The sequence below is a fragment of the Setaria viridis genome, chromosome 1 (assembly GCF_005286985.2).
Source record: "Setaria viridis chromosome 1, Setaria_viridis_v4.0, whole genome shotgun sequence".
Classification (NCBI taxonomy): domain Eukaryota; kingdom Viridiplantae; phylum Streptophyta; class Magnoliopsida; order Poales; family Poaceae; genus Setaria; species Setaria viridis.
The window spans coordinates 36098915-36122455 of NC_048263.2; the positions used below are offsets into that span (position 1 = coordinate 36098915).

General features: G+C 43.8%; 3 protein-coding genes and 1 long non-coding RNA gene across 5 annotated transcripts; 2 read left to right on the forward strand and 2 right to left on the reverse strand.

Moving 5' to 3' along the window:
• Positions 1–270: 270 nt before the first annotated feature.
• On the reverse strand, positions 271–4703 carry LOC117838724 (ADP-ribosylation factor GTPase-activating protein AGD12). The gene is made up of 9 exons (XM_034718863.2): positions 4331–4703; positions 2882–2978; positions 2422–2506; positions 2095–2170; positions 1764–1927; positions 1552–1681; positions 1292–1408; positions 1105–1200; positions 271–855 (listed from the first exon to the last, which is right to left on the reverse strand). Exons 2-9 carry the CDS (start codon positions 2931–2933, stop codon positions 580–582), a joined length of 996 nt encoding a protein of 331 aa, XP_034574754.1. The 5' UTR covers positions 2934–2978; positions 4331–4703; the 3' UTR covers positions 271–579.
• Positions 4704–9832: 5129 nt separating this feature from the next.
• On the forward strand, positions 9833–14862 carry LOC117836164 (KH domain-containing protein At5g56140). The gene is made up of 7 exons (XM_034715546.2): positions 9833–10099; positions 10563–10648; positions 12218–12366; positions 13296–13400; positions 13477–13593; positions 13974–14117; positions 14218–14862. Exons 1-7 carry the CDS (start codon positions 9990–9992, stop codon positions 14365–14367), a joined length of 861 nt encoding a protein of 286 aa, XP_034571437.1. The 5' UTR covers positions 9833–9989; the 3' UTR covers positions 14368–14862.
• Positions 14863–15307: 445 nt separating this feature from the next.
• LOC117836155 (enhancer of mRNA-decapping protein 4) lies at positions 15308–23145 on the reverse strand. Its single transcript, XM_034715536.2, has 13 exons — positions 22337–23145; positions 21575–21624; positions 21255–21411; positions 20951–21169; positions 20185–20313; positions 18949–19519; positions 17975–18873; positions 17244–17603; positions 17055–17174; positions 16683–16853; positions 16384–16548; positions 16093–16218; positions 15308–15986 (listed from the first exon to the last, which is right to left on the reverse strand). The coding sequence occupies exons 1-13, from the start codon at positions 23072–23074 to the stop codon at positions 15678–15680; spliced, it is 4014 nt and encodes a 1337-aa protein (XP_034571427.1). The 5' UTR covers positions 23075–23145; the 3' UTR covers positions 15308–15677.
• Positions 16097–20882, forward strand: LOC117836174 (uncharacterized). Of its 2 annotated transcripts, none has more exons than XR_004636034.2 (2): positions 16097–16237; positions 20593–20882. It is a non-coding gene; the product is annotated as an uncharacterized lncRNA (long non-coding RNA). The 2 variants fall into 2 exon arrangements; XR_004636033.2 differs by lacking the exon at positions 20593–20882 and adding an exon at positions 16351–16787 and having other exon boundaries at positions 16098–16237.
• Positions 23146–23541: the final 396 nt, after the last annotated feature.

Genomic DNA, 23541 nt, shown 5'->3' on the forward strand with positions numbered 1-23541 from the left:
CCGGATGCCGCTTTCGCCTCCTGGGCAACCAGCCCGCCGCCCGAGCTCTCATTAGCCTCGCCGACTAAATGATTGAGCTAGTGATTAACATGTACTCCCTCCGTTTATTTTGATTTTTCTAGATTCATCTAGATGTATAATAATATCTATGAATCTAGAAAAGGTAAAACGACCCATAATTTGAAACAGAGGGAGTACTCGCTGAGGTGCTAGCGCCACATAACAATGGGAGCTACTAAAGCACCAACACGGCATTAGCACAGGAGTTCATAGCCGTATACTGTCATCTCTTATAACACACAAGTCCTTTCATTGGGACAATACAACAACAATCGAGAGTACTTACAAGGCATAACGAGTGACCAGAGAACAAAAAATGAAAGGGCGTGAGTATATCCGACAGTTACACCATTATATTCTACAATGGCATTTTTTTTTTTTACAAATCCAAGCCATCCAGCATTTACGTCCAAGAATAGCGAGTGGATGGCTTTCAAGGCATTCCGCTCAAGTGAAAAATATCGATGTATCTTGAGGGTAGGCTTTTATACAACGATCAGGTAAGGTATCATTGGTAGTCTAGATCGGGACCCATTCCAGCTCTAACTCCAACTCACCTGATTCTACGTTCTGCAGCTTTAGGTGCACCTCCTGTTTCACCTTGCCCGACACAACATTGACAGTGCTATCTTTCAACAGGGCGTTGTCTTTGGTCATGAACCACCTTCCAATCTGCATGTCGCCAAGGCGTGAAGTATCTCCAAAGGCCATGGCAGCTGTGATCATTGGCTGGAGATCTATCTCTGCTTCACCCATGATATCATCGGCAGAGAACGTATCATGGTCATACACTTCCTGGAAATCGAGATTGTGCATATTATTTTTTATGCCGTTGAAGTCAGCAGCAGCATTATATGTGTAATGATGTTCAAGTGGCTTTCTAGTTGTTTCACTCCATTTGCTATTATGTGATTCAAGTCGAGGAAAATACCCTAGAAACAGTGCTATAATTCATTACACTTTTAACACATTATACTCTTGCTTGGATTAGAATCCTTTGAATAGGAGGAAAATAATTTAAAGGGCGCAAATGAAAAAACTTACTAGTTTTAGAGGACCATAATTTCGAGGTACAGATATCTTAAGCACCTCATTCCATACTGGATTCAGATCACTCGTTTTAACCGTCGTTTGAGCTTTCTGCAATTAGGAGTGATAGTCGAATATTTTAAATGCGAGGTTTAAGCATCACAAATAAATTATTATGTATATAAAAGTGATAGAAATATACCTGCGCTCCGAGTGATAAAACAACATATGGATCACTTGTTAGCATATCTCTGACAGCCAAGTTAGTACCTTTCACCACTGTAATGTTCAGCTCTCCAACAAATTCTCTGGTATCTTCCTGTGATCATTTTACAAGGGTAAGGTGGATGGACTATATCACAGAGATGCAATTGCTATGCAGAAATCTTGTCAGCCAGGAAATAAAAGAGTTAGATAAACATAAAAAAAATTTAGCATCTATATTTCAGCATAACATCTTACAGAGAAATCCTTCCTAGAACTGCTAGAGAAACTGCTATCCACACTCTTTGTAGAAGTGGTAGATTTAAAAGATGATCTTGAAGAAATGCGCAAACTTGGCTTCAAAAAATCTTGTGTCTCATACTTAGCTCTGTGTACAGAAAAGATAAGGGATTACTATATGAGAAAACATTGATGAAGTTATAGAGGGGGAAATGGAACAGTTACCAGACCTTATAAATTTTGTTCTATACTCCATTGTCGAATCTGGTTTAGGTTTTGGGTGATCTTTTGGAAGAAAAGCCTCGTAAATTGAATTTGCGTACGAGTTTCCACCAACCTCAAGCATGGAGTCAATATCACTATCGGCCCAATCATCCAAAGTTACAGATAAAACCTGATAGAGAACAGGTGGAAGCATGAAATGAGTAGAGTCTATACGCATGAGCTATTACAGATTACAGATCATATGAAAGAATGGAGATGAGTCTGAAGGTGCATTCACATATTGTATAGAGCACGGTGAAAAGAACATATAAGACAGTTTCTAATGGTTCCAATCACCTTTGAAATGTCAGGTCCAAGTGCCCTATGAACATCTCCACACTTTAAGCAAAGAAATACTCCAATATTAGCAGACCTGAAAAGCACAAAATATAGGTTCTACAATTTATGTACAAAGAGATGAGAAATCAAAAGAAAGAATTGTACGTGACTGTAGCAGTAAAGCTATGTGTGGCTGCTATTGTATTCATCCTCACATAAAAAGTCAATGATCCAATTTATCAACATAAAAGGGAGGAGATTTTCTGTAGAAAAGCCTTGCAAGTATCTCTCCTCTGAAATGGAAAACATAATACATGTTTAAACAGAAACGATAACTTCACTTACGCCCATTTGGGATCAGGTGCGCCACAATCAGCACATATCCTATTGTCACTTTTTATCATGAGATCCTTCAATTTTCTTGCTTTGCCTATCACATGATTAAAAATAATTTAGCAAAGTAATATTAGCAAATCATGCTATACAAAACACACAAGTCATATCCTAGTCAAGACTCAAGAATGTAGTGAAATTCATGCCAGAAGTTTTCTTTTACAGGATTCTTATTATCAATGTATTGTCATCTTAAGCACTGATGCCCTTCAGTTACAGAACAGAAGCATGACACAGCATATACTAGTTGAGAATATAGCGAAATTCATGCCAGAAGTTTTCTTTTATTGGATTCTTAGTATCCATGCATTGTCGTCTTTAGCACTGATGTATGCATTGCACCCTTCATTTACAGAACAGAAACATGACACACAGAATACACTAGTATGTCAGCAAGTAATATGTTATGTACCTATAACAGGCTTGGTTGACTTGATGTGTTGATAGCGATTAGCAGTACTCATCTTTGCGGTGCAACCTTGGATAACTCACAAAACCAAAACTTAGACCTGCAGACAACATAAGGAGTAACGTAAGTCAAGGATCATCTGTTTATGAATTAATTTTATAAAACTTGTTGCAAAAAAAAGGAATCATAAAACTACAACTATTTGTGTCTAACTATCAAGGAACTACAACATCTAGGATCAATTTCACAGAACTAAAATTATTTGTGCCCTTAATTTCACAAACCAACAACATTTTACATGGACCCACATGTAAGCCACACAAAGTCTACGAGGGTGTGGGTCTCCACATAACTTGTGTGGCTGACATGTGGACGTGTGCAAAACATTGTAGGTCTGTGAAACTGAGGCATAAATAGTTGTAGTTTTGTGAAACTAACCCTAAAAGTTGTGGTATCCTTGATAGTTAGGTGGAAATAGTTGTAATTTTGTGAAAATTAACTCTTATTTTATAATAATGAAAGGAAGAGAAGCATGTCAAATAAGAAGAAAAATCCCCAACCTTTATCTCATAAGAACACCTCATGCACAAGAACCACTGTACAAATGGGGTTTTACTAGCCCAGCCAATGTCAAAGCCAAATTTAAAGAATTTAATAGTCAAATGGACAGAAAATTTTCATGATACAGATAGCCTGGCTGTTGAAGCTGGAACATATTCGTGAATCCTGGATACCAAGCTCACAGAGTTGGTTCTAGAAATTTCTTCTGCATATTTATCGCCTAGACAAGACCTTAACCAAGTTGAAACAACTCATCATCCTGATGATTATGTGTGGTTGGCTCATCTCGCATTGATAAGCTCTGCACGGACATGATGTACCAGACTACAAGGGCAGAACAAGAACCACTACCCATGCGCCCTGTCTTGCCTCAGACATCGCATTACCCTAATTACAGTGATCACCCAGCCCCTAAGTTTTGCAAATGCCATGTGCTCTGAAGCCTGATAGAAAGAAATCCGGCCTAGATCAGGCAGGATTACAAACTGAACATTGGTGTTAGCTCGATTTCATCCTAAGCATGAAACATCCTAGATTTCCATACAAGCAGACTATCAGAGCTGAGATGTCAATCGATTGTCCCAACCTTGCAATACGGATCATCCTAGATTCCATTCCATACAGCGTGCATTAGAATCGCATGAAATGCCTACAGAAAAATCTGCAGTAGGGGCCAATCGAGCGGTCAAACCAACACCCGGGACCCAGGGAAACCAAACGCGCGCGCACCATCGGATCGCGATCGCGACGCAGCACATTATCTCCCCACTCCCTCCCTGGCGGATCAACCACGAGCTGACAGCATCGGCGCTTGAAAGCGAACCGAATCAGAGGATCCGCGGGGTACAGAAATGTCAGAGGGGAAGAGATAAAACCAACGAACCAACCAACCTGAGGGATCGACGGGCGGCGGGAGGATGGGGGTACCGCCGGCGGCTCCCGGGGGGTGAGGTCGCCGGCGGCGCTGGAGCGATCGCCCCCCAGGCTTCGTCGCGCTGGCTGGGGTTGGGGGGCTGGTGGACGCGCAAAACGAGCACGGCGACGTGGGGAGGGATTATATGGGGCGGATATTCTATTCTCCTCCTATTTCTGTAGCTCACCCTTGTCACATGCTGCTGCTGGATTCGCTCGCGGTCATGGCGATGGAGAGAGGGAGCGGTGGAGCCGGTCGAGATCGCTGGAGCTGTTCGTCGGCCTTGGCCTGGCCGCGTTTGGGTTTGGGCCGGCCGGCAGGCTCTGATGGCGTCCTCCTGTACGGTGCCTGTCCGAAAAATGGCCTGGGCAGCTGGGCTCCTGGTCAAACGCGCGTGGGCGTCGAGTTTTCGAGCCAGCTCCCAGCGATGGATGGGAGAGCGTGGGGCGTGTACTGCCGTGCATTGCGCGTGCAACTACTTCCTAGTAATGAGCGTCATTGCAAGAATTTTCGCAAAGTTAACACAACTAAAATGACAACAAATAAGAGGAAATGGCAACAAATATAGGAGAAATGGACACCTAAGGTATGTTTGGTTGGACTGTGACTTTTGAAAAAATTGCTGTAGACTATAGGCTATGAAAAAGTAGTTGTGAAAAAGTAGCTGTAGGAAAAGCAGAAGGTCGTTTGGTTAGAGCAGTTATAGCTTTTGAATAAACTGTCGAGTGGACCCTACATGTCATTCACAGTCCACCCTACTCAACTCTCTCCCTCTCTTACTGACGAGCGGGTCCCACTCGTCAGCCCTTTTTCTTCCTCCTGCTGGCCGTCCACCCCACGATGGAGCTCTTGCCCATAGCGGAGCCCGCACCCACGGTGGCGGAGGGAGTGGCGGCTTGCATGGAGGTCGGCGAAGGGTGGCGAACGGAGCGGCGACGGAGGGAGCTACGCTTCCCATTTTTCTTCGCCGTCGTCAGCGCCACGGCTCGCGCCTACCTTCTTCTATGTGAGCTCCACGGCGGAGGCGAATGGGCGGCACGCCTACCGTGGGGCGGGTGTAGAGGGCCTCGCCCGCAACATCGGAGAGGGGGTGCGCCGCCGAAGGGGAGGCGAATGTGGAGGGTGCCGTACGGAAGATGGCGACGAGGCGGATGGTCGTCGCAGCCCTGCGGTGAGGCGGAGGTGGAGGGCGGGTGGGCGGCCGGGGCCGGCGAGAGGAGGCGGACGGGTGTGCGGGAGAAAGAGAAATAGAACACGAACGAACCGGTATTTTCATAATCAGTGGTAGGTGGGTAATTTTTTTTGCCCCAAAACAGGTTGAAAAATCCAACCAAAGGCAACCCTAATTTTTTATGTCACGTTGACATAAAAAATATCTAATCTAAGCATAGTATTATTTGTGTAGCAACTTAACAAGGGAGTGGACATCTAAGTAAAGTGTTAAATATGGTTCAATTGATTCATACTCCCTCCGTTTCAAATTGCAAGTCATTTTAGCTTCTCTAAATTCATAACTTTTGTTATAAAAAAACTATGTATCTAGAAAAAACTATGTATCAACCTATAGTTTAGAATGGATGGAGTATACGCTGGGTAGAACGGATGGAGTATATGCTGGGTGAACCATTTATTTTGAAGGTGGACTTGTGGTTGATTCGTCTGTTGCAGCGAAGCGAGCATGGGATTCCACATAAGTCAGATGTGATAGATCTCAAGGCGAGCCATCTTCTCGTCTACTGAAGATTTTATCCGTTGATCTCCTGAAACTGGGCACCTCTCTGCAAGATGCAGGAAGTAACACGAGTCCATAGAAAAGAAGTCAAAGCTCCAAAACATGTACTTCCATATGTAGCATAAAAACCAGGCACCGGAGTTCTTGGCACTGGCTGTCTTTTCGCATCCATCCACGCTATTGCCACACACCGAGGGCACCTGATGGTTCTGGACCTTGGAAGTTTATTGCCAAAAGCACGCACAAAGTCACAAAGATGTTTGAAGGTTTCAGATAGGGGCGGCAAGAAGCTACCACATTGATCACTTGGCACTCCTGCTTATGGCACACACACATTGTTTCAAATGATCGATGCAGATTTGTTCGACATGGAATTTTCTGGAACGACAGATGCAATGCAAGTCTATGAATTACACTATTTTCATGACCGTGTTTTCTAATCCTACGAAATGTTTGTCAAGCAAGTAAGCTACTCTGTGTGCTGAGCTTCTGACCTGTCTTCCAAGTAGCTACTCCTATATGGCTATATCAGTCGCCATATGTCCTTTACAAGTGACAGCTGGTACCATAGACCTTATCTAATGACATTATACTCTGGAAACACTCACGAAAGAATATTCTTTAATTTGTTACTTTCTGGTCTTGCTTTTAAACAAATGTTCTGTGTCAAAAGAATATTAATTCATCATGCGCTGTTGCACGTCTAAATAAAAGAATGCAGATAGTCCAGCTACCATCTCCCCCTGGCCCCTTGCTAGCACATTCAGCTTCAGTTTGTTTGGCCTCTGATCCTGAAGCCAACAGAAAATGCTTTTCAAGTTTTCAGTTCTCTCCAGAATCTACAAGCCCAATAGCAAATGTTGCAGCAACAGAAAGGCGGCTGTGCTACTGCTCTGAAATTGCTGACGGTGAGCACTGCTAGAATGGGGTGGTTGAGGAATTGAAAAACAAAACCAAATAATCTGTCCGGTTAGGTCAGAAATGTCACTGGAGGGGCAATCATTGGTGGTAACAGTGATTAAGCTTCACGGTAACATGAAAACCAATTCATCAGTATCACACCTGAAAACTGAAAAGGTAGTTTTAGAGGTGTTGAAAACTGAAAAAGGTAGTTTTAGAGGTGTTTGGATCTTTAGTCCGGACTAAAATTTATGTCACATCAAATCAAACATGAGCTAATTATAAAACTAATTACACAGATGGAGGCTAATTCCCGAGATGAATCTATTAAGCCTAATTAATCCATCATTTGCACATATTTACTGTAGCACCATATTATCAAATCATGAACTAATTAGGCTTAATAGATTCGTCTCGCAAATTAGCCTCCATCTGTGCAATTGGTTTTGTAATTAATTTATATTTAATACTTCTAATTAGTATCTAAACATTCGATGCGATAGAAATTTTTAGAAGTGGCTAAAGAAACAAACGGGGCCTTCCACGACAGCATATAGTACTCTCTGCACAGTATTCTTTTTTCCTTCGAAAACACTCTACCGATATCAGCATGTCCGCCGGCCGCATCGGCGATTCGCGCAGAGATTTCTTGAGAGATCGACAGGCCGGCCCAGTAGGGCAGTACAGGTAGGCAAGTGACAGCTTACGTGGGGCTGGGCCCCGATGTCTGAAGCCTAGAATAATAAACTACCAACCGGAATTGGTAGGCATTGCATTGGATCCCTGCACTGCAGTGCGCTGCATTCCGGTGCGGCAACTTGCAGCAACTACCAATTTGTTCGCGTTGGGGCCGTTCTGGACGCTTGCACGAATGATTGTGTCCGTTTCTTTCTCGATCTCCTGCGAGAATTTGTGAGAGGGATCGGGATCTCCACCTCGCAGGGAGCTGTTCGTCTTCTCTGATGAAGCTACTGAATCACGATCACCAGTGACCAAGCATTGCATTTGCATCCCAGCGGATCAACTCCTGATGGGAGGAATCACATTCAAACCAAGTAGTACCTCGCAAAACACCGTAAAATTCAAACTTGGTTTGAAATTTGCACCACGTACGACGCTTGGTCAGTAGCTAGGCTGACAAAACTGAGGCGAACTCGTCGTTGCGAAATCCTCAGGTCCTGTTGAGAGGCGGACCAGGTGGGGGAAATCAAATCACTGGCGCTGCCATCAGAAGATGTTGGCAGGTGGATCGTCCGCCCCGCTTTTCTCGCGGCGCAATCAAACACGCCCCCGGCCGGAGGGGCTTTCGCTTTTTTCTCTTTCGCGGCGACAGCCTGGCTGATGGGGACGCGCCGCTGGGTCATCGCCATTCATCCCGCCCGCCGTGACGAGTAATCCCCTCTGGTTCCAAGCTTTGAACCCGTCTCCGTCTCCGTCTGGCGTAATGGTTATCTGCTCACCCTCCTCGTTCCCCAACCCCAGTGGATGATGCTAGTGCAGTGTGCATCTCCAACTTTCTTTGCAATGCAAATGGCGGCCGGAACACAGGTGGCATACTGGCATGCGATCTGGATGCTGTTTTTAATTTTTTGGTATTTAGCATGTATTTTTTTTTCTCAGATGAGCCTGTGCTTTGTACTAGTAGTTTTCAGCGCTGTTTCTATCATTATCTTGCAATTATATTGCTTAACGTACTGGAATTCACGAGCGAACGGTTCAGTTAATCATGGGAGGAGGAGGAGTCGTCGCTCGTGTATTCTACAAGGCAAGTATTCCGTAGCGTGTGGTAGCATTGGCATTCATTCAGGATAGGTAGAATATACTATTTCCGTTCGTTTATATATGACGCCGGCTTGCTCAAAATTAAGCTGATCAACGTCACATATAAATGAACAGAGGAAGTATAGGGAATGCTTATTATACTATCTTAATAGGATTCTGTGATTGTACGGGCAGTCGTCGCGAGTATTATTGCCTCTAATTCCTCCCTAACAATTACAAGGTACAACTACTAGTGCTTAGCATTTTGGTGAGATTATTATTTTCCTTTTGAACCGTTAGTAAAAGAATAGTCAATGAAATGCAGTGTGAAGCCGCGTAGGGTACATGAGCGTTTAGGTTTTGTAGCACGGTCCCAAAAAAAAAGTTGTGATGGACTGACTTCTACACAGCATGAGACTTCACCAAACCACTTACTTTTTATGGCATTTCTAGGTAAGTGCAGCTTTTACTTGAACACTGGAGCAAGCAACCATGAGAGATTGAGAGCGTTAAGAGGAGACAAGCTTGCATTGGGCGTAGCATGTCGATCGTTCACACAAGCCATCTTTGTACTGGCTTGCGCTAGAAATTCATTCGTAACGGAGGATATTTAGCAATCGTCGTAATTAACCGGAGGTAGAGCCATAGAGACGGCATCGATACGTCTCTGACACCTGAAAGCGTAAAACGGATGCAGAGATCGTCAATCCGCAAACTGCGTAAAACAATGTACACGTAAGAAACATATTTTGATACGAGGCCGTACGATGCCGATCGGACGGCGCAGGGGCCTCGCCCCCCATCACCCGACCCGTACCTGATCAGCCTGTCAGATTTCCCACCCTCCCTCCCTCCCGAGTCTCCCGGCAAATTTACCGACCACCACCGGGAGACCGGGCGCCGCCCGCCCGCAACCTCTGTCCACGCTCGCCTCCCCCCACGCCCCGGCCACTATTCATTCACTCGCCTCGCCTCACTTGTTACCGCGCGCGGCGCGCCTACCACTACTCCACCAGGGGCGGACACGCGCACCCATAAAAGCCCTCCTCCCCTCGCCCTCCCACTCCCCCTCCCGTTTCCTCTCCTCTCCCTCCCTCCCTCCCAGCAGCAGCCGCCGCCGCCGCCGCCACCTGCCAGGCCAGCTCGAGCGGGAGCGCGCCCCGACGCCTCGACAGTCCCGCGCCGCCGAGATCTCGCCGAGGGAGGGAGGGCATCGGCCAGCGGCAGCAGCAGCGGCGGAAGAGATGTCGTCGGGGCGGTACATGGCCTACTCGCCCTCGCCGTCCACCACCCCGCACTCCCCGCGCATCGCCGGCCTCCGCGCGCCATCCGCCGCCGTTGCCGAGCAGGAGAAGTAAGCCTGCGCACTTCGCGCCCCCCTCCCGCTTCTCGTGCTTCACTGCTAGGTGTCGGCTCCGATCGTTCCCGGGAGGAGAGGATCGGGCGCCGATTTTCATGTGTGCTGGGAAGCATCCGAGGTTTTTACGGTTTTTTGAATCTGGTGTAGTACGACGACGAGGTTTAGGACCTTTCGGCATCGGATCTGATTCGCCGCGCTGAGATCTCCGGTTTTTGGTCAAAGTTGCTTCTCGCTGTACTTTTTCCTCGATTTTTTTCGAACTAAGCGAGTCGCTAAGCTCAGTGTTTACTTGCGTGAGTTGTGATCCAGTTATGACCCCCTAACATGTGTATGTCGGCTGGATTTTGGGATTTTCATGCTATCCTTGTTTTATACTAAATTTTATCTTTGTAAGACTGGTATGCTGTGCCACGCTGGATGAATGATTACTGATGAGTATGCTCCGATCCTTCTGTAGGTACCTTGCCGAACTGCTCGCGGAGAGGCACAAGCTGGGCCCCTTCATCCCAGTGATCCCGCATAGCGTACGGCTGCTGAATCAAGGTTAGATCTCATGGCATTTGAACTGCGATGCGCTCTAAACTGGATGCATTGCTACTGCTGCCAGCCAGCCACGCATTCAGAATATTCTGTTATGATGTAGGAATCTTTGACTATTGCTGCTCATGTTGATTCTGCACCTCTCGATTTGCTTCTGTTAGCGACTTACCACAAAATCAGTTTATTCTTGCTTGGAAATTGTTCAGCCACCTAGCTAATCCCTACAGTGCTAGTATTTAGTGGTCATTGTATTTGTGTGAATCCAACGCCCCCATCCCCTCCTTGACCTCCTTTGGTACCTTACAACCTTTCACTTTTATCACCTCAGAATTGGTCTGAATGTTATAAATGATTGCCTTGTTGTAGATGGGACCCAAGGCAATGGCTTCAGTAACATGGGCCTGTGCATTCTGAATTATGCTTGCCTTTGATTGTTCGGAAAGAATTCAATTGTTTTATAAGAAGCCTTCTGAAGATGCTGCTTAATTTGTCAGAATTTGTTTCGTTTTCTACCAAGGCCTGTGCTATTAGTGGTAGTTTAGAGACCTGCATTTCTCTTTTGTTGCCATAATTTCCTCTGGCAAGTTCACTTAGGAGCTGTCGGATGGGTACCGGTCCTCTGGAGGTTGTGTGTCCATCTGGTTATTCTAGCCTACAGCAATGAAACCATATCATACTGCCTTTGACAGTGTCTATTACATTTCTGTAGATGACCTTGATTTTCTTTTTCTTTTTGCAGTAGATTATTTTATTTCCGTGCAGTAGTGAAAGTTTGAATGGTGGGCCTTGCAGTAGTAGTAGTAGTGAATGTTTGTGATCATGCTAGAATGTGATCAATGCGGGGCAACAATTATTTGATAGAATCGCGATTTGGTTTGTAACATGCGAGTGTATGTGAGTCTTTTTGGGCTAGGCGGCGTGAAGTTAAGAGATCAAAATGGTGCAATAAATGAGCAATTGTTATTGTGCTTACTATGGCAAACAACACACATGCTTCTAATTAGCATATTTAAGTTCAACATTGATTCGGAACATGGTGAGAGGGACACGATGGTTCGTGTGATTCGAGTAATAGATAGATAGAAGTATGCCTCATTAGTTCTGTTCACTTGGAAACAATATATGAGCAGGGATGTTCTGCAGAGAGCGAGCCAGAGAAACTGATTCTCCTATCTTGAGGAACATGAATGAGGCAAATTGTTATCCTGTACAGACTCTTGTTTTCGTTTAGGTGCTTTGCTTATCTGCTTGATTTGTTTTTGATGAGTTTTTTTCATACAGGTTTTCCTTCTGCTTTTTCCTTTTTGGGTGCTGACAGATTGCCATATTAGTTACTATAATTTGCATATATTCTCAACATAAATGTTTTAGATAAGAGAAGTTGACTCTGTTATGACTTCAAGTTGTCTACTGTAAAGAGAGAAAAAAGCTCCTTTCAGATTAGTGATTTAACACTAACAACGTCAGTTATATGCATTTACTAATCACTAATCTAACTGCATTTACTAATCACTAATTCTAACTGCTAACTTTTTTCTACATCTTGTGCTTGCAATTGCAATGTTGGAGCAGAAATTTTACGTGTTTCCACACTATTGGAGAACGCATCCCTTTTAAATCAAAGTGGCCTTGAACATGGTAGTCCACTAACAACGGGAGGATTATATTCAAATGGAGCAGCTACTGACATGAATGGGTGGACATCAGCGTTTCAATCAGAAGTATGGATACTGACCATTTAACATAACTTACTCTTCATGCCTAATTTACCATCTTGAAAGCTTAGATCAGGTTTTCTCTAACTGGTTTTGACTTAACTGAAATGCTTACATTCTTCATATTGCTTGGCCCTTCTGCTAACTCGCTAACTACACTAATCCCTTTCAGGCAGTGGGTTCCAAGATGCCATTAAATTCTGTATTATATATCTTGGAGTTTGGATCACGTGCTAACACTAATTTCACTGATTTTGCTTCATATGTTCAAAATCTGGCCATCTTGTAGTCAGTTGGCATGCTGACATCAGAATCTACTGATTGGTCTAACCAGATTGCTAGCCATTTTCTGTTTCTATGCTGGTAGCTGTGCTTGAAATCATATTTAAATTATTGGTATGCAATATGGGTATCAAGTGAATTGCAGCAAAGCTGTGCCTATTGGTTATAAAGTACTCCCTCCATTTCAAAATGCAGGTCGTTTAGTTTTTTTCTCTTTAAGTCAAACTTCTCTAGCTTTGACCGAGTTTATAGAAAAGTGCACCAACATCGGGAGCATCAAATTGGTTTAATTAAATCCATCTTAATATATCATGACAGTACATTTATTTGGATTATAGATGTTAATATATTTTTCAGTAAACTTGGTCAAAGTTACAGACTTTTGACTTAGGCTAAACTAAATGACCTAAACGTTTTGGTACGGAATAAGTATATTGTTGCTATCTTTTGAACCTTACATTAACAACAGGACAGCTAAAGTATAACCCATGTGCTCAAGAATAGATGTATCATCACTCTTTCACCATAATCCTATAAATGTATGAATTCTGTTGTTTTTCACTTACTGTATTAGCTACTATCTTTCCCATTTCCAACGATCTTTAGTTAGAAGGTTGTAAGCTTCTGATATAATCAACTTGTGACCATTGCAGAGTTCACCAGCTTATAGCTGGCTTGGAGGTTCCCAAGGCAGCTCCTCTGGACTGATTGTCAAGAAAACAATGAAGGTTGATATCCCTGTAGACAAATATCCAACAGTAAGTGTGCTATTTCCTGATTTGTATACTCTTGAGTTGCTATATCCTCATCGTGGTTTTATGTTTATTTTCACAGTACAATTTCGTTGGTCGCATCCTTGGTCCTAGAGGAAATTCCTTGAAGCGAGTGGAGGCAAATACAGACTGCCGCGTGCTAATAAGAGGCAGGGGCAGCATTAAAGATCCAGCTCGGGTAAAATCCAGATCAGTGCCTCTTAACCTTGTTTGATAGATGGACTTGGAAATTTGGAGTATATATATTAGTTATGAGCTTGATTATTAATGTATGGCTTATGTCATTCAAAGCCAGATTAACCCTGCTAACCCCTGCTAGGAAACAATGGCTATTTCATTGTTTGCTTTTGAAAAGTGTTTCCTTATATGTATCATCTAGTTTATGTATTGGCATGAAAAACATACCGGCAGTTCTTCAAAAATCCACTTTCTGGCTGGAACTTGAAGGCTGCAACGGACTACTAATCCTTAAATTCCCAAGCTACCTTTATGCGTGTCTACATCTAGTGATTTGTTTTGTATTATGGAACTGAGGTCACTTATGCTATTATTTTGCAGGAGGAAATGATGCGAGGGAAGCCAGGATATGAGCATCTGAATGAACCCCTCCATATATTGGTTGAGGCAGAGCTGCCTGTTGAAATTATTGACGCTCGCCTCATGCAAGCCCGTGAGATCCTTGAAGACCTGTTGAAGCCTGTGGTATGCCATCAACACCTTTATCCTTTTAAAACTCTTAAATCAGTTCACTTTTAGTCCATCTTGAAGAACCAATGTTAATAGTTTGTTTGCTCCTACGCAGGATGAATCGCATGACTTCTTCAAGAAGCAGCAGCTGCGGGAGCTTGCTATGCTCAATGGCACCCTCCGTGAGGAAGGAATGCAGAGGTCTGGTTCAGCATCTCCTTTCAACAACAGCCTTGGAATGAAGAGAGCCAAGACAAGGGGGTAATGATGCAAATATCCTGAAGGGAGAATCAAATCATCTGTTCTGAGACCAATCCTGAGTACGAATATGGGGTTGCCTTGCTGGCTATCGGCCCAATACGGTCTCGCGCCACCAGCATCGGGGCGGCCCGTACCTGATAAATACATATATCTGGAGTTTTGTTTCCTGCTACCGGGGAGCTTTGGTTATCGCGACATAGGGTGTTGCGCTATATATTGGGTTGTGCAGGGTTTTGTAGCAATGTGGTTTGTGTTCTGCTCATTTGGAGCTTGTGAACTGATGAATGGAGCTTTGGAATGCTCTGTGCTTGTATTTATTTGTCTTTTGGAGACTGATTTAAGGATGCTGTTTGGGGTTGAAGTGACGCTGTAAGTCGTGTTTTGTGCGTAACTGTACGAGATAAGCATGGTGGCTTGCGATATTTCTTAATTTGGATCTGCTTTGCGGATCCGGAATAAAGGCTGCATTCTTCAGCAGCGTTGAACTGTTGATATCTCATATCTGTGTTAACTCCTTCCGTTCCAAATCCAAATTGTAGGTTGTTTTGGCTTTTATATACATTGTGGGTCGTTTTGACTTTTTTATGTATAGTTTTTGCTATGCACTTAGAAAAGTCAAAACGACCTACCATTTGAAACAAATATCTATGAATTTAGAATAGCCAAAACAAAATATCTATGAATTTAGAATAGCCAAAACGACTTTGAAACGGAGGGAATACTTACTATTACGACTGCTTGTGTTCATCTATATCCAGCTGTTCAGCCGCTTCCGTTAGTATGTTGACATGCAGTGGTCATTGCCTCGATGACTTGCTCGATGCTCCGACCGGTAGCCTCCTGCGAGCGTTGCGTTGCGGCAGAATTAACCTGTGCTCGGTCCACCTATTCCACATGCTCACACAAGCCAAGGACAATAAGCCGTTCAAAGTACCAACATCAAATAGCGAAACAGAACTATCTGCTTAAAACAATGTCTCCACTTCCAAAATTTGGGGGGTATCAACCACCACGAAGCAGCCGCTACATGATTCAAACCGTCCCGGATACAACAGGGACCACGACTGACCACATCACAAACGAACTAGACAATTCGGATGCCGGAAATACTACAATAGTGCAATATTTGAATAGTGACACAAGCCTAGTTTACACCCGGGGAGGACGCCTCCACCCACCTTGCAAAGTGTCCTTGGCCACATTGCCACACCATCACCCTTCTGGGTTGTGGGTCCCCTTTTCCGTTTCAAAATTTCTCTATACAAAGATAGAATAGGCCTAATTCCCACAGTTGCACAGCCACCAATGGTAGTATCACTTGTAGCTGAGCAGAACCGAGTTAATTACATGCATGAGCATACGGATGCTGGTGCCATCTGATGAGATCATAGTGGGGAGTGACCGCTGGTGGGCCAATTGGCTGTAGACTTGATCAAAGATGGGTCGCACATGCACGGCAATCATCGGGTCCGCTGGGTTGATTGCCATGGCAACATCTGTCATCCATTGAACCTTTCGTGATGTCTCATTGTTTATGTCAACTGCTAGCTGCTGCAATAGGGCCAAGAGGACCCCCTGGTTAAGAGGGACTGGGACCATTGCCAATAATGCACGCAAATCAACCTGCACACGATGGTATAACTTGATATCACAAAGCCAAAACAAGATTGTCCTGATAAGGAACAACTAGGGTGGATCTTAGCTGATCAACTCAGTGGGAGGAAGATACCTGAGAGCACAGCCACGATACTATGGAAACATCACTCCTTTGAAGGGCCATTGTAAATGCCTCGTCAAACTTGCGTTCAGATACCAGTCTGCCCAGCTCTTTCATCGGATCTAACGGAGCCTCAACCTGTCAGAGAATAAGGCAGGTAATGTATGCTTGTTATTTCATTCTTCATATCCTAATTCAGTAATTCTACACGGAATAAATAGAATATCATTATCACAACATATAGGCATGTTAACAAATTGTGATCAGCAGTGTTACTAAAGGTGGAAAATTGTCTGCATTCACCTTCACCTCCTGAGGGCCGCCCATAGGACCATTAATGGGCTGCAAAGCATTGGGAGTATGTGCCTTGGCATTCCCAGAAGCAACAAGTGCCAATAGCTTCCGTTGGCCATCAAGTAACTCTGATGAAAAACTCTGGGTGATTGATGATGCAGAATTGATGGTTTCCTGGGGGGTTGAAAAAAAATCAAAATACGCAATCATTTCTTAGTAGATGGCAGGAAAGAAATGAGTACCCATCAGCTTTTTGTTTCCTGGTATTTGATATACAAGTATAGATCTAAAGTGGCATCAGAACTCACCTTTAAAGTTAACGCTAATGGAGTATGTGCTGCCTCAAGTTGCTGTTGAATAGCAACTGTGTGCTCAGACATTCCTTTCTGAAATGTACCATCTACTTGCTCAAACATTGTCTTGCATGATTGTTCAAATGCTGGAACAAGCAATGATTCAAAGCTAGTGCGTAAAGCATCCTGCATGCAACGATTTAAAACCAATCAGTAGCTGTAGCGTAGCTAGAACAAAAGGCATTAAACAATAAATATCGTATTTTCTGAACCTGAAGCAATCTGTTAAGATACTAATGTCTAGCAAACAGATCAAATGTGCCATGCTATATGGGGAATAATCTGCTGCTTGACAATCATCTATAAAAAGGAACCAAGGATCCATACCTGAAGAGCCTGTTTTACAGATGTGTGGAACTGCATTTGGATTTGCCTGGCAAGTGTAGCTTCAAGTTTTCCACTAATAGACTTGTCCAGCTGATTGCACACCTTGTCACCCACCCCTTTCTAAAAACAAACGATCAACGAGGGGAAGCATGACCAAATTCAACATAATGAATACAACAAGAAACTAACCTGAACTGAATCAGAAACAGCAGAGGCTATGCACTTCTCAATGATAGGTGTAATTGCTCGAGCAACAACAGGCCCAAGTGAAGAGATTTCTTTCTTAAGTGACTTCTCCAGATTAGAAGGAACATCCTTATTTATTGAGCTCGTAATGAGAGTAACCAACTGCTGCATTCGCTCTCTGTCAGCCTTTTCACGCTTAGTGTTTTCTTCCTGGAGACGAACCCAAAAAGCATCAAAGTGAGCCTTGATAGATTTCTCCATGGTGCGCCCTAATGATGTCTCAAGTTTTTTGCTTTCCTTTGCCACAGATACAGGAATCATAGTATCCAACTTCTTTTCCATGTCCTTCTGCATACCTATGAGCTGGAAGACATACAAGCACAGTAAATTAACCCCCCCAAAAAAATTCTCATAACCATAGTCTATCACATTGTAACATTTAGATGAAAACAGAAAACCATATAGATAACCGGGAACTCTCTCCAGTCCTCCGGTAGAACTAAACAAGATAGCATGTCAAAATTAACCAAGTGACATCACAAGTAAAATTCTTTCTTCCTAAAAACAAAAGAATGTTTTGCTAATTTTGCAAGCAGACAAAAAACTGAAGTTGAACAAAATCAAGTAAAAGCATAGCTCAGGCTTCGAGATTGACATATGGACAGAGTGGCCCAAAACACACATAATACCATGGAAATGCATAGCGCATGTATGATTAAGGTCAAGGTCATCACCTGTTGCAGCATCCCTTGTGTGGCAGCAACTTCAGGGAAGGAGCTGATTGGAGGGTATGCCGAGCTCAAAGGCTCATGTGACTCAGTTGAGTTGAAAGCACTCACAGAAGGAGATGGTTGACCAGATGTTTGAGGGTGTAAAACTTTCTCCTCCTTCGTATACGACGACGATTGCTCCCTGGAAGCAGAGTAATCACTTTTCTCAGGCATTTCCAGAGAGTTTTTCCGGACATTTTCATCAGCAACGCCAGTATGGTCCAACGTCGGTTTATCAGATGGTGCTTGTGATTCTTCCACGCTGTACTTGTCAGTTGTCACTGAGCGCTCACTGATCATTTCAACAGTTTGCTCCAAGGAACGAGTTTTCTCCATATGCTCACAAACAATCTGAGCTTCCTTGACTGCTTCAAGTCCTGAATTTTGATCTGGTTTACTCTCATCAATATGTTTTGGTTCCAATTCTGCAATCCGAGAGCTTCTACTAGAAACATCTTGAATTTTTCCTCCATCAGATTTAGAGACATCATTGTTTTCAGCAGAAGAGAGAGTGCCCGATATAATTTCAGATGGAGTAACCAAGTGTGTAGCATTCCCTCCAACCTGAAACATCAAACGGGGATTTGGAAGCATTGCAACATCACTGTGACCATCTCTTAGCTCATCCTTTCCTAAGATATCCTTCCTGATGGGCATGGGCGTATCTTGCCTTTTCAAAGCATCACGCTCCATGTTTCTGTTTGCTGTATAGTCAAAAGCTGATTGATCTATATCACGAGTCCCAGGTGCTGGTCCTGATCCAGGAAGCTCCATCTTTGATCCAGGAGGTGCAGATGGAAGATGCACAGAGCCATCACCTTCTGAGTATGCAAGTGGTGGAGCTGATGGTTTCGGATCAAACTCTGCAGATAAATCACAATAAATAACTACTTCTGAATTAAATGACGAGACTATAGGAGAATATGTAGCTGCATTACCTGCAGACTGGTCAGCAGTCGGTGGTTTACTTGAAGCACTGACAGAGTAAGAGTCAGTGAAACTAGTTGTAGATGACTCTGTTCCTGCCACTTCCGGTGGTGCCTCATAAACACGGGAAATAGCTGGATCTCTTCCAAACCCAGTAGTATCAGCTGTAGGAGGCGAACAGAGTGATAACTCTAGTCCGTATTGCTGAATGGCCATTGTTTGGACACAATAGACTTGAACAACTTGTTCACCATCAGGTTGGCTTTCATGTGTCCCAGTAAGGCTTAAAATAGGCATTGCAACTGTGAAATCTGCTATATAGTCCAAGCGAGTAGAGGCAGGATCCGGGCCATAATCAACATGGACAGCATAAATAGCATTCTTTTTAGCATTTGCAAGCAAAATCAGGCTTGCTTGAGGCAGCACTGCGACCTGGTTGAAAAATGCCTCCTCGACTCTAGGCTCCAGAGAACTAACAAGTTCCAAGGTCTGAGTACAATTCCAACTCTCAGAATCACTTGGCAACAACCAACCATCTTCATTAGTAGAAGCCCAAATTTTAATTTCTCGGTTCAGAGGACCCTGCCACATCAACAAAAGATTAGCATGTAACGTGACAATATCTCCTGAAAACACACAAAAAAAATATTTTTATCATCGAATATTTCAAGAGCATAATTAGAACAATGGTTTGCCATTACTAAAAGAAACACCAAGGATAAACATTTTTTCCAATGCATCCAACATTTCATAGATTATCCAAAACACTGAGCAGTCTTAGGTTCATATAATTGTAGGCAGGTACTACCCATTCAGGGTTTATTTTTATCTGGATGAAGTACGAAACTACTACGAGGCAACCTTTTTAATTGAAGCAAGAATAAGGACTTGGTAGTACATTTGGTTCCTGGATGTCTGCATGGATTAGATGTAATAATGTTGCACAGCGGAATTCATTATCTGACAGTAAGAGATTGAAGCTGCTGAATAGTTTAGCTCACCATAACTTGATAGCAAAAAAGTTTACAAAATGTGATGCAAAAGATCACATGCTTAAAAGAATATGTGAATAGAATAAAGATTGGCATAGTTAAGATTAAACGTATAAGACTAAAAAAATAGAACAGCCTACTAGGTGGATTTTTATATTAATAAGAAAACAGACATTGAAAATAGCCTCGACAAGGACTTGAACTTGGGTGGTCTAGGCGTACATCCACACCCACCAAACATATAAGGCCACATACCGCTGTAATTAGATTTATATGATTTGGACGCTCAGGTGCTGTAAGAAAAGCAACTGAGTAAACAGGTTGACCATCGTGTGGCTTCAGAATGGATAAAGGATTTGGTTTGCGATCATCCCAGATCTTTACCTGCAAAGAGAAACAATATACATCATAAAAGGGCCAGTACTAATGCATTGCACTTCTCTAGATAACGTTGTTCCTAGTGTGGAAAAGTTTGACCACCAAACTTAAAACTGCTGACAGTGAGTTGCTATCAGTAACCTGATAGTACCAGGCTGTTTTCTGTATGGGAGATTTTCTGTCGTACCGAGAGCTACACATTCTACAGTTAGGTTTCAAAAACAAAATGATAGTGTGTTTTCTATTTTATTCCCAATAATAGTTTTACAATGTAAAACATTGCAGAAATCCTCAAGATAAATGGACTGTGTTCTGCCGTTCCAAGTGGAAGTGAAGGTGTTCCATCTGAATAGAACTGAGGTACGAAAAGTACAAGTAAAAATGTACTGCAATCCTATCATACTAATCATGTCTTGGAGGATATGTTATGGTAGAATATACTGTTTAATTTAGTCAGTGTCTGGAAGAAATTTCCAAGTTGCACAAAAGAGGAATTTAGCCTCTAATGAGATTGAACTAGAGAGTTACATTTCACATCTGAGCTTGGAACAGATACAGCAGTTGAAAAGCATAAAGATACCATTCAGCATAGTGCAGTTTTGCAAAGTATTTTATGAAGAAAGTAGGATGTTTTAATACAAACCATGCCATCCTTTGATCCTGAGGCCAAGCGGGTACTCATCCATTGAGATATGGACAAATCTGTCACATCACCATCATGCTTACCAACTAAGCGAACACCATCAATAAGCTTCTCAAGATGACATTTAACAGGTTCTTCCACAGCAAAGTCTCTTCCTCTTCCCACTCTAGTCGTGTCTATTCTTAAGACACAGTTCCCAATTCCAACAAACAGAATCTCCTGCAGGATACAGGTGTAAGTCACTTTGTAGATTGATATGCAAGAGAACTGCAAGGGTTAAGCGTGATGTAAAAGGCTTTATTACTTGCTTATGTGAGTGCCAACATATCCTTGGATGGTAAGCTTCAACTTCGCCTACAATTTGGATGGCAATTTCAATCTTTCCAGTAATTTGTGGTTTATTTTCATCATCAGGTCCCTCATCAATCCTCCACACATATATCCGCCCATCTACACTCGCACTGCATAATATCGAATAGGACGAATGCATTCAAAATATATTCAAACAACCAGATAAATTCCCAGATGCAATTCTAGAAAACAATATAATAACCCTGCAGGGGTAGTACAAAGATCACTTGTTAGTGCGGTGATAACTGAATACTCATCATTTTGTATTAGTACCTTGCCAAACGATGGACATCCTCAGCAAAGAAAGCCATGTCTGTCACCCTCTGCAGCAAAAATAGAAAGGTAACAGGATAGATCAAACAAATGCAATCGCATGCTGAGTAAATGAATTCATGAATCCACAAGAAAATAAGAGGAGCACCTAACCATATAGCAAAACTAGCATACACCAATATGCAATATCTTCAGCACTTAGAGTTACAAGACATCACATATCACATCAGCTATGTTTTTAAAAAAAGATTTCTGTGGCTAAGCTGAATGCATGTACCTGAGATGAGAATGACTACAGATACTAGGCCAAAATAATAAGTATGCATTTGAACAGACAAAGTATTCTCATAAAACAAAACCATTACAGCCTTATTGCAAAAACTGAAGCACAATTTGTCCTCTCTGTTAGTCAGCTGCTAATGGTTACTTTCCCAATCGCATAGTGCCATCAAGCACAAAAATAAGGAGTCCAAACAAAAACTGACAATCTCTTATGTGTAACCGTGTACAGCACATGCAGCTGAGCATGGCCCGAGGAAAGAAAAGGAACCATTGAAGATGTTAAATTATAAACTATTGTGTTCCTATCTCATGGCAAATCAATACAGTTCTCTTCGAGTTTTCACCACATAGCCAAGCCACTTCAACTCAGTTGGACCGTGCATATACATCAGAAGATCCCACTACCCAGTAATTCATCAAAACATTTCTATGGAAAAAAAACTGACCAATGAGCGTATCTCTTAATCCACAAGTGCATACCTGTGTGTGGCCACGGAGGAGGGAGCGGAGGGCGGTGTTGATGTTCAGCACACGGATGTTCCCGAGCTTGAGACCATACACGATGTAGGTTCGGTTCACCGCGATCTGCCTGCCCAGCACGAGCCCCGGATCCGACGTGTATTTCGTGATCGGTGTCACCTCCAGCTGTGGTGGCTGCGCCTCCCCGGGCAGCCTCGAGTCAATATCGTGTACCGCTCGTTCCCCACCGCCAAGCAGCCGCCCCCTGGGCACCTTGCTACTGGTGCTGCTCAGCATCCTCGCCGGCGGCGCGGATGGCATCGCCGGGAGCGGCTGCGCGAACTCCGAAGTCGGCGGGGGCATGGAGACTGCGGTCTCGAGTTGGGTCGGCCCGGAGTTCCCGAGCAGCTGCATGAGGCGCACGCCGGGGTTGGGGCCCGGGACGGCGGCGTTGGGGTTAGCGTTCGGGTTGGGGTTGAGGTTTGGGTTTGGCATGGGGAAGGAGACGACGGGGCGGGGCATGGCGTGGGGGTCCTGCGGGTAGTGCAGGTAGGGTCCGCGGTGGAAGGGCGGGGTCACCGGAGGGTAGGAGTAGGGACCGGACGGCGGCGGCGGGCCCGCGGGGCCTCCGGCAGCGCCGGGGAAGATGGTGGCGGCGGTGGCGGTGGCGGTGGGCATGGGGTTCGGTGGCCTGAAGAGCTTCCCGAGCTCGAATGGTGGATTGGGGTTAGGGTTAGGGTTGCCGGTGGGAGACGCCATGGGAGGCGGCTCGGGAGGGAGGGAGGAGGTGGCAGTGGAGTAGATCTGAACTGGGGAAGGGAGGGAGGACGAAGTGGAGGTGCGTGGAAGGGCAAGGATGGAGGTGGTGCTTTACTTTTCGAGCTTGCCCCCGCAGTTCTCCTTTAACGCAACAACGGGCTTACAATTTCTAGTGCTAATTGCATAATTTTTTACACTACGAAGCTACTCCTAAACCGATTATTTGGAAATGAATCGCCTGTGAACCAAGGATTTTCATGTTTCAAACAGATCCCAAGGCTTATTTTGAAGTAATGAAACGTGAGCCCACTAATTCAATTGGTATAATTTGGCAACAAGATGATAGAGAAAATGCAAATTCCAGGGTGATGAAATTGAACCGAAAGGAAAGGCTAACTTTTCACACAGGTGAGTTGAGGAAATGGTAAGCCACAAAAAATACTTTAGAGTAACTCCAGGAGGCTACT